At 38.1% G+C, this 11309-nt stretch overlaps 1 protein-coding gene across 1 annotated transcript; it reads left to right on the top strand.

Annotated features, from left to right (window-relative positions):
• Window positions 1-2807: 2807 nt before the first annotated feature.
• Window positions 2808-9421, top strand: eaf2 (ELL associated factor 2). The gene is made up of 6 exons (XM_074657957.1): window positions 2808-2972; window positions 4073-4167; window positions 4313-4449; window positions 4689-4885; window positions 4992-5246; window positions 7270-9421. The coding sequence occupies exons 1-6, from the start codon at window positions 2855-2857 to the stop codon at window positions 7311-7313; spliced, it is 846 nt and encodes a 281-aa protein (XP_074514058.1). The 5' UTR covers window positions 2808-2854; the 3' UTR covers window positions 7314-9421.
• Window positions 9422-11309: the final 1888 nt, after the last annotated feature.

Genomic DNA, 11309 nt, shown 5'->3' with positions numbered 1-11309 from the left:
TATAATAAGCTAGAGGTCAAAGGTGACAGAGCTGCTAACTTTTCTTACTACCAGAAAAAGATTTAGTATGTCCCAATACATATGCCAAAAATACCAGGATGTCCTACTACAGCCGGTCACATTCTGTAGTATACAAGCCAGCATGTTGTTCTGACCCACAATCCTCTGCAGCAGTGGATATATGAGCAAGAGGGTCAAAGTTCAAGGCAAAGTAGTCGGTCCCAACTGCATGTATACTGCATGCAACGGTACACGCTTTGTAAGAGCAGCTGCAGTATGTACTAAAAGCACCACACCACCACGTCCTCATGGTGGACAGGACGACCCCGCCGGGACAAACAGGTGATAATACGCTGGTGTAATCTGGTCTCAGATGTGATCCTCTAATGTTTGAAGGCAGCGGAGCATATGGTCTCAGTAAACAGCACACAGGGTTTAAGAGCCATTAACAGGTTAATAAAGAAAGGAAAAGAGATTATTTTCACTGACAGAGCTGCTGCAGCCTGAAACAGTCAGTCAGTCAGTCGTTGCTGCTGCAGCAGTTCATTAGTGTCTCCGTGCAGCCGGACCTGCAGGACGTCCTCACTCCGTCTGAGCTTTATAGCTAATTCACTAATTAGGTTTACAGCCCGGCGATGCTGCTAATTCTGAGTAAAACGTTCGTCAATGTCCAGACCTGTGGGGCGCGATTCCATTACTACGGACACTGATATTCAGTTTACATTTATTCTATTAGTTTATTTATAAAGGTTCAATGATTGAGAGAAAAAAAAAATAACATGCATATACAGTACATGCAGTGGCACCCTTGTTAGGAAGGTTACAAAGTGAAAACAACAATCTAAGTAAAAGTGTGAGTAACTATCAGGGCCGGCTCTCGCCCTTTTGGTGCCCTATTCAACCCCCCAGAACCTTAACCCTAGTCCCATCACAACACAAATCGGACATCACATTGGTTTTTAGACAAAAATGTAATATTTTATTTTCATAAATAACTGTATTCAATAAAAAATAAATAAACAATTGGTCTCTGATATTGTTGGCTTAAAAGTGTTTGCTCGGTTTCACTCCAATTTACACTTTTATTAACAAATGCAGTCTTTATTTATTACCTTAACGCAGAAAATGAGGAAGGGCGCCCACTGGAATTTAAAAAAAAAAAATGTTTATTTAAAAAAAAAAATATTTATTTAAAAAAAAATATTTATTTAAAAAAATATATATTTACTTTTTATTTGTCTATAGGGCGACCAGCACCCCCCAGAATGTGGCGCCCTAAGCGGACGCCTAAATGGCCTATGCTTTATGCCGGCCATGGTAATTATGAGTGAAACATCAAAGAACACAAGCACCAATAAAACTAAGAATACATAAAATTTAATTTAAAAAATACACTAAAGCGTGCCAAATAGATTATGTTAAAAGAAAAAAGAAAAAGAAAATCAGGTTTTTAAAAGAAATTTTGATATTTGTGAGATGTTTAACGGAAATACTAAAAGGATATATAATAGGATAAAACAACTAAACTTAAAGTACATGAAATCAAGTATCATGCACAAAACAGAACAGCAGAGTACACATGCACCAGTAAATAATACCACAGTCAAATATACATTGATATTTATCTGACAAAAATATCAATATTTAGTTATTTCCTATTTTATTAGTTGAATTAAAACAAATAAAACAACATTATCAAGAACATAAACTGTGTTGTTTTTTTCAACGCACATTTCTCATTTGTTTATTTCTTTTTTTTTTACATCTTTTCCTATATCGGTTTGCTTAATCATGCCAACCTGACTAAACTATAAAGTCCGTTTCTAGTATTACTAGGAGCTGAGTGGAGAAGTGGAGAACTGCATGTCACTCACATAAACCTGAAATAGTAGTGATAATTCCTATTTAGAATCCATACAGTACTTGTTCATACAGTCTTCCAGTTAGTAATCCAATCCACTGACACGGTTTCTGCTCTTAAATCCTGTCTGAAGACACATTTTACAAACTATTTTAATAGTGTCACCTGATTTACTTGTAAATTTCCTTTAAATGGACTTTTAACTGTTGGTTTGTTTGTTTATTACGTTCCCCATTAGCTTTTGCGTAGCAGCAGCTATTCTTTCTGGGGTCCACATAGTTTACATGGTGACAATACAAAACTACACATTCACACTACTCATCATACATAACACATCGGAATACATGTCAACTGTAAATAAAACAATAACAACTGACAGTTTAAATAACACAAACACAAAGAAAATAGACTGAACCTATCATGATCTAACAGATAAATATCATCATTTAACATGGAATGCCCATAATACCCGTACACACCCAAGAATACTTATTAATTACTAAAGTTTCTTCTTAAGTAATGCTCTTTTAGTGTTTTTTTTTAAAAAACATATATAGTATTTTGTTGTGTAATATACTGTAAAATACTGTGTGCTTTGAGTTTTTGTTTTTATTTCAGTGATATGTTTTCTTTTTATGCTGTCTATCTTGAATAGTGCAATACAAATAAAATTATTATTATTTGTATTGTTTGAAAATCCATAATGTGTGATTATTCATTTTATTCAGTGTTTCTTTAAAGAAAAAGTAACTATAAAAAACAGTTTAGATCAATAATAACAACATAAATCATAAATAAATGCTGACTAGAAGAAAGCATTTGACATTTGCCTTCTAGCTGTCTCGTCATTACGAAATATTGACTGACAGACGTTGAACCAATCAGACAAGGGACTAGTCCGCTCGACCAATCATAAGGAAGAGGAGGCGGGACTCATGGCTCCGTCGTATATAATGCCTCGCAGCAGCTGTTAGCAGCTCCTGCAGCTTTCTGATGATGATGATGATGAATAATGGAACATCTTACTCTCACTTTGACAACCAGGAACACGTCCTGAAACTAGGAGACACCTTCGAGAAACATCCTAAAAGTGGCTTCCACACGGTGCGATGTGAGTACAGCTGATTATACACATGCTACTGTTAGCTACTGTCAGCTAGCTGCTTTAGAAACCAGTCTGGTTCTACAGGAGAGCTAACAGCTAGCATGCTAGTTAGCTACAGAGCTAACTAGCATGCTAGTAGTGAGCTGGGTTAGCTGCTGTCGGTATGTTTTAACAGCAGGTTAACAGCAGGTTAACAGCAGGTTAACAGCAGGTTAACAGCAGGTTAACAGGTCTGTGGGCTGTTTGTTAACTCAACTATTACTGTTAACCAGCTAATGAGCCAGCTGTCAAACTGTTAGCTCCTGCTAGCTCCTGTTAGCTCCTGTTAGCTCCTGTTAGCTGCTGTTAGCTCCTGCTAGCTCCTGTTAGCTCCTGCTAGCTCCTGTTAGCTGCTGTTAGCTCCTGCTAGCACTGTGTGCATTATCTGTCCTGTAGCATGCTAGTTAGCTCTGTAGCTAACAGTAGCATGCTAGTTAGGTACAGAGCTAACTAGCATGCTACTCTTAGCTCCTGTTAGCTCCTGCTAGCTCCTGTGAGCTGCTGTTAGCTCCTGCTAGGTGCTGTTAGCATTGTGTCAGTCTGTACACTAGCACCACCTGGCGGTGAAGGTGGACTACTGCAGCATTACAGCTCTCAATGCTACTGATGGAATATATACATTTTAATGTGTACAATTACAACAAAGCTACTAATGCAAATATTGAGCTTATAACATATATTTAAATGTGTATATGTACACATACAGCAATGCTACTGTTCATACTGATCATATAATATATATTTAATTGTGTATAATATTAGGTACAAATACAGTAATGATTGTCTTTTTTATTTTTTATTTTAACCTTTATTTAACTAGGCAAGTCAATTAAGAACAAATTCTTATTTACAATGACGCCAATATGCTCAATATTGTTAATATTGAGCATATATTTAAATGTGTAATATGTGCAAATACAACAATGGTACTATTGTTAAAACTGAGGATATAATAAATATTTAAATGTGCTTAATATGTACAAATACAACAACGTTCATGTTGTTAATATTGAGCATATTAAATGTGTGTAATATCTGTACAAATCCTTCCTTTTCTTTTGTCCCAGATGACTTCAAACCAGCGTCCATTGATACAACATGTGAAGGAGAGCTTGAAGTGGGAAAAGGAGAACAAGTCACTATTACTTTACCCAATTTAGAGGTCAGTGCTCCGGATCACTGATGAGGAATATTAAACTTACTCTCTTTGTGTTCAGAGCAGTAGCTTCCACTGAGGACGCATTATTAACGGTTTATAATGTTATGTTTGGTGTCCTGACTACCATCCTGCCTTTATTGCGTTTTAGGGTTCGAATGCTCCAGTAACGGTGTTCAAGGGGTCCAAGAGGCCGTACATGAAGGAGTGCATCCTCATCGTGAACCACGACACGGGAGAGTACCGACTGGAGAAACTCAACAGCAACATCGCGGTGAAGAAGACCAGGTGGGTTATCTATCATACTACTGTTCTTCTGTACACATTTCACCATCTGTGGTTTGTATCACACGTGTCTGTGTACATGATTCCATCTACTTGTTTTAATCTGTGTTTTTTGGCATGAAAACTTTAGTGACAATTCCAGAGGTTGTGAGCATGTGAACAGCCCTTTACAGTAACTTGTACAACGTTTTGATAGAAACATTCTGCCCGTCTTTACTTCTGCTGTATCTGTGTGTTCCCAGGGCCGAGGGCAGCAGTAAGATCCAATCCCGCCTGGAGCAGCAGACCAGTCGTCTGAGCCAGCAGGTGAGGAGTAACACCACCACCACCAGCACCCCCAGCAGCAGCAGCAGCAACAATAAGACCTCCACTAGCTCCAAGAGTTCTCCTCCCAAAGAGAAGACGTCCCCGCCGTCCCCCATGGACGACATCGAGAGAGGTAACCTGCTTCTTTCATTGGTTTTAGCACCTCTGCTTGGTTTAAGTGAGCACTTTTCCCATCAACATGTTTTCACACATTTCTTCATCTTTGTTTGTGTTTCCAGAGTTGATGGCGGAGGCGCGGGTCATGGACCAGCTGAGCAGCGGCGACAGCTCCTCCGACTCCAACAGCTCATCGTCCTCCAGCAGCGGCGACAGCTCAAGCAGCAGCGACGATGAAGACGAACGGACGTCTGCGCCGCCCCCTGCCCTGGCACCGCCGCCGCCCCCGGCCAACCCCAGCATGCCGATCATCACCACCAGCGCCCCCACCAGCAGTCGCAGCCAGGAGAGCGGAGGAGGACTCATGAACACGCTCAGTGAGTAGACCGCTCCGCTCGCCTTTGGTGCATTTCGTATTCCACTGCAGATAGTCAATGTAGGCGTGACATCATCTTCATCGCGACTTGTGTTCTCTTGCTGGATCCTTTCATTGGCAACCAAACAGAAGAACGTCAACTTGATCAGTGTGGTTTTTCAGGTTTAAAATCTGGGTGGAGTGAATAAAAGAACTGCGGTCGCTATAGAGACGGTACCTTAGGCCATTTTAAAACGGCGGGTTGTGCAGGACGTCTTGTGTTACGAAAGTGACGATTCTCTCTGACCAATCAGGGGTCTGCAGTGTTTTAACTCCACCTTCTAATATCGGCTCAACTCGCTTGGAAGCTCGACTTTAGTGTTACTAAAAAAAAGTACCAGGTACCATCCACAATTTGTGCTCATGGAAAACCAAATTAAGAAGTCGAGCCGTGCCGTACCGTACCCTGCAGTGGAAATGCAGCATAAGGTGTCTTATATATTTTTTTTTTTTTTTAGCACTCCATATTTTATTATCTTTTCATAGAAGTAGCCAGTTTGTAGCCTACTATCTGCATATCATGTTCATAATTTCTGAACATACAATTGAATTTTCCAGTAGAGAAAAGTTACAAAAATGTTTCTGTGTGCTGTCAGTTATAGTTCTTAGAAAGAAAGAAAATTGCATCTCTAGATTTTATATATAAATATGTTGTTCTAATATGAATAAACACGGAGTTGGGACGGAGTAACACCGTGTCCTAACAGCAGGCAAGTGTCGGACTATCGCGTCACATCGAACGCTCTGACTCCGTTAATAAACCTGCACGCCTTGTTACGTCATGTAAACAAACCGCGTACCGATCAGCTGTGAGCTCCAGATCAGACTGGAGACGTAACCACTTTAAAGACGGGTGAGTAGTACCTGCTGTCTTCCTACGTTTGTGCTTTATAAACAGGAAACGCACGTTTTATATTGTGATATTTACTGTAATGACAATGTGCCTCCAATAATACATAAATGGCTATAAAATAGCCAAAAACAGTGTAGGTTGTTAGTGATTATCAGCTCTCTGACGATCTCCCTCCAGCTGTGTAACGTCACACACACATCATGCACATCAGTGTGGAAGTTTTGATGCCAATGACATTAGGTGTGTTATTAGGAATATGGATGCACCGATACCACTTTATATCAGACACAGTAGAAGTACTTACATTTGGGTACTCGCCGATACCGAGTACCGATACGAGTACTTCTCTGAGCCTAAAGACCCTCCTTAACAGCCAGCTGTAGGGTGTGAGCGACACATGGCAGGCTGGGGAGTCCAGCATACGATGCTGTGCGCCGCCACCGGCTCTAGGTCGGCTTGGAGAGGAGGCTTGGTTACGCGTCATCAACGCATCATGTCTTGGGGGGAAGAACAAATGGGCAGTACAATCTGATCTGCACTCGCCGAAATTGAGCCAATTGCAACGCACGACCGCAGCTTCAGTTACACTGAGCATGTGTTATGCCCCAAGACCCATGTACACCCGTGACCCAGCCTCCTTTCCATAGGGGGGAATCCACCGGCCCGTCTCGCCCGCACCGTCGGGGAGATGGAGCGTGAGGACCCGAAAGATGATGACGAGAGGTTAACGTCACGCTGCTGTAAAGAGGTATCGGTGCCGTTTTGCGAGAACGAGAACATGAACACGGTATCGGAACCAATATCGGTATCGGTGCATCCCTAAAGTGGGATATACTGCAATTAATTTCAACTGTATTTTATTTGTCCAGTAACCTGGAGCACTTTTATTGAGATATGTTTGAGTGACCGTGAGAGAAGCTCCTGTAACTTTTATTATGAACGTACAACTGAATTTAAATTTTCTGTGAAAAAAGTTGCGAAAATGTTTGTGTTGTTGATTTATAGTTCTTAGAAAGAGAGAGAAAGCTGCAGCTGGTGCTTCTCTAGAAATAGTCCAGAGTATAATTTAGTTTAATGATGCGTGTATGTGAGCAGTCTTTATTATATACTATTATATGTACTTGTGTTGCAGAGAACGACCTCCAGCTGAGTGAATCGGGCAGCGAGAGCGACTGAACAACGTGAGGACGTCTGTGGACATCAGGACCCGGGTACAGACCTGCAGTCTCTGACCGTCTTCTCTTCATATCCACTATTCTACTGCTAGCTAATATCATGTGTTGCTTCTCCGCCAACAAACTCACATTTCTAGCTTCATGATCTTTATTTTTCTGTGTATGTTAAGAAGAGGCCTTATAGTTCAGAGTGCGGTGACGTGGTCGGTGGAAGAGAAGCAGTGAATTATCACAGACTCACTGGAGGCTCGTCTGTTGTTAAACTGACCAAATGTATCAGAGCGCTGTTCATGTTGGTTTAGACATCAGGGGTCAGCAACCTGTGTCTCTTCAGCTCCTCTCCAGAGGCTCCCTGGGGAGTTTTAAAAATGGAAATGAATAACTTTTTGTGTACATTTTTATTTATCATTGTTGTAGGTCTATGGTACGACGGAGTATTAGGGCCACATTGAGGGAAAACAATAAATCTGAGATTTAGACAATAAAGTCATAGTATTATAAAGTAATTTTACATGTTATTTTCTTTTTTTTTTCTTGTAATCTGACTTTATTGTGTAAATCTCAGATGTTGTTCCCTCAATGTGGCCCTAATACTCCGTAGTACATTGTCTCTTTGGCCCTCACTGCATTAGACTTATATACTATATACTTAGACTATAAACTGTGTTACCTTCATCACAATGATCACATGTTTTGCAGCTCCAGACAGATTATTATTTTTGATCGTAAAGGTTGCTGACCTCTGATGTCTAGTTTTGGTGTAGACGGATGTTTCTGGAAGCAATATGAGGAGCTTTAGTTGTGCCTTAAGGTCAGATGTCAGTTAATAACTTCAGTTCAGCTCCGTTATAGTTTCTGATCTGAACAGAAATTATTATTTTTATTTAGGATGAGCCACACTGAAAAGAGTCAGATGAGTTATTGCAAAGTTAGCTGCTGCAGAGCCTTTTTGCTTTGGATTACTGAACCCCGGCTGCAGGACAACAAAAGATTTTCATTTAAAGCTGCATTAATTAAGATTTACTTAACTTGGTTTACTTTTGGCGGTGCTTTTGGGGGCAGTGGAACAAGCTGAAAACAAAATATTCATGTTTTATCTCCTTAGGAAGTGTTAATTTACACACCCAGATTTCACAGATCAACATTATATATCATTTGTAGTACTGGTAAAATGAAGAATAGAAGTCCAATATTCACTATTTTTAATTCTGTTTTGGTCTTCAACCCGAGCTGAAAGTGATCGTTCAGGTGTTGTATGAGGCACTTCTCCGTCATATTTACACCATTTCTTTACCTCGCTGCCAGAAGGACAACCTTGGTGTTTTTTTAAAGCTTTAGTTCGGCTCAGAAAGTCACACAATAACACAAACTAACTATCTGATGGAGGCAGCGGTAGACCAGGAACTCCCTGTGTTCTGAGACGTTAAATCACTGTTTTATTCAATGGAGTCTGGTGGCTGTGAAGAGAGCGTAGATAACGGAAAGGGCCGTCTGACAGCGAGGTAAAGCGGTGAAAATATTCTAAATATAGCACCTTTTAAAGGCGGTTGATAATTGATATTGATTATTGCAGCTTTAAGAATCTTGTTTATTATTGTGATATTTCAGGATATAAGTGGGTCTGATTGGCTCTTCTAAGTAGTGCACTAGTGCTCAGCGGACCCAGTGAGGGTCACGCTTTGTAGCTTTAAACCTGCAATACTTGAATCTAATTATTTATATTTCAAAATATACTCGACCAACGGTGAATCGCTTAATATATTTGATATATATATATATAGATTAATATCCAAGCAATAGGAAGTGCAAGTTGGTGCGTAAAGATGCTTTGAAACTGTGAGTCTTAAAGAACGTGATGTGCCTTCTGTTCTAACGTCGTCGAGGCCTTCTTCTCGTTTCCCCAAATCACCGCTGAGCTGCGTCAGCAAACAGGAAGCTGCTGTTTATCTCCCAGCATTCCTTTCAGCGTCCCAGCAGACCGATCACAGTGAGAGACACTGACAGGAAGACGTCAGTGATATGTTTTAGCCTTAAGGAGGTCGCTGGCCTCAGAGCAGCATTTGTAAATGAGAGGAATTTCTTTGTAGAAAAATAAAGATTTTAAAAGTTTTTTTTGTGCTTTTGTATTAATTCTTTTTTATATATTATTATTGTGCCACTATGTGTAGGATTATTGTACCTGAACCTGAATCAAGAATAAATAAATAAATATGTATGCCATTTAAAAGTAACAAAAATAATATTAAAAATAAATGTAGTCATTAATTGATAAAATGTGACAAAGATATTTCTGTTTTTTTAATTTATTTACCTTTGTATTAATCCCCTTGTGTATTTACTCTTCTGTTTAATTTCCCCTTTTATTTATTCATCCATTTATTTTTATGATTTTTTTATGTATTTATTTTTTTGCACTTATTTTTATGAATTTTAAATTTATTTATTTTAATGAATTGTCCATTTATTTATTCATTTTTATTTATGTATTTATTTTTAAATGTTTGTATTTATTTGATTTTGGCAGGTTCCATCCTCCATGCTTATGTGATTATTTCATGTCTTTCAAATCATTCAGATTAAGCACACGGTACATTTCTGTTTTAAAATTGTCCCGTGCCAGTAAAGTGTGTTGTCATGACGACCCTGAGGTCTCTTCAGAGTCTGGATGCTTATCTGCTGATTCTGGGCTGAAATCAACACTATTTCTTTATTGATAAATCTGAATGCAAATTATAATTTGATGAAGTCAAAATACACGGCAAGCGGCGTGGTCTGTGGTGTGAAGCGATGGAGTTCCTTCACCAAAACTTTTACTTTAGCTTTATTTTATTTTAATTTTTTTAACTTTAATCAGATAATTTCTATTTTGTTTTCTCTCAAATTAGACTTTATAATCTCAGAGAATATTAGCGTTCTTTTTCTCAAATTTATGTTTGTTTTTTTCTTGGAAATTTACGATTTTATCATCTCAGAATATTATCTTTTGTTCTTGTAAATTAGTTTTTTTCTTGGAATTTTATGACTTTATAATCCCAAAGAATAATAGCATTAATTGATAAAATGTGACATAAATTGATATTTATATTTTAATTAGTTTATTTAATATCTTTGTATTAATTCCCTTATTTATTTACTCTTCTGTTTAATTTCCCCTTATATATATTTATTTATTTATTTATTTATTTATTTTTATTATTTTTTAATTGGATTTAATTCATTTTTGCTTTTATTTTTTTGCATTTAATTTTGGCAGAAATAGAATACAAATTTTGTAGTTATTGATCCTCTTATTGATCTTGTAGTTATTGATCTAGTTATTGATCCTGTAGTTACTGATCTTCTAGTTATTGATCCTGTAGTTATTGATCCTGTAGTTATTGATCTTCTAGTTATTGATCCTCTAGTTATTGATCTTCTAGTTATTGATCCTCTAGTTATTGATCTTCTAGTTATTGATCCTGTAGTTATTGATCTTCTAGTTATTGATCCTGTAGTTACTGATCTTCTAGTTATTGATCCTGTAGCTATTGATCCTGTAGTTATTGATCCTGTAGTTACTGATCTTCTAGTTATTGATCCTGTAGTTACTGATCTTCTAGTTATTGATCCTGTAGTTACTGATCTTCTAGTTATTGATCCTGTAGTTATTGATCCTGTAGTTATTGATCTTCTAGTTATTGATCCTCTAGTTATTGATCTTCTAGTTATTGATCCTCTAGTTATTGATCTTCTAGTTATTGATCCTGTAGTTATTGATCTTCTAGTTATTGATCCTGTAGTTACTGATCTTCTAGTTATTGATCCTGTAGCTATTGATCCTGTAGTTATTGATCCTGTAGTTACTGATCTTCTAGTTATTGATCCTGTAGTTACTGATCTTCTAGTTATTGATCCTGTAGTTATTGATCTTCTAGTTATTGATCCTCTAGTTATTGATCCTGTAGTTATTGATCTTCTAGTTATTGATCCTGTAGTTATTGATCCTGTAGCTATTGAT

Source organism: Sebastes fasciatus, chromosome 14 (genome assembly GCF_043250625.1).
Source record: "Sebastes fasciatus isolate fSebFas1 chromosome 14, fSebFas1.pri, whole genome shotgun sequence".
NCBI classification, from domain to species: domain Eukaryota; kingdom Metazoa; phylum Chordata; class Actinopteri; order Perciformes; family Sebastidae; genus Sebastes; species Sebastes fasciatus.
This window is presented reverse-complemented; position numbering and strand designations above follow the sequence as displayed.

Coding starts and splice junctions, on each gene's coding strand:
- eaf2 (XM_074657957.1), top strand. CDS start 2,855: ATGATGATGATGATGAATAATGGAACATCTTACTCTCACTTTGACAAC. Junction 2,973..4,072: donor TGGCTTCCACACGGTGCGAT/GTGAGTACAGCT, acceptor CTTTTGTCCCAG/ATGACTTCAAACCAGCGTCC. Junction 4,168..4,312: donor TTACTTTACCCAATTTAGAG/GTCAGTGCTCCG, acceptor ATTGCGTTTTAG/GGTTCGAATGCTCCAGTAAC.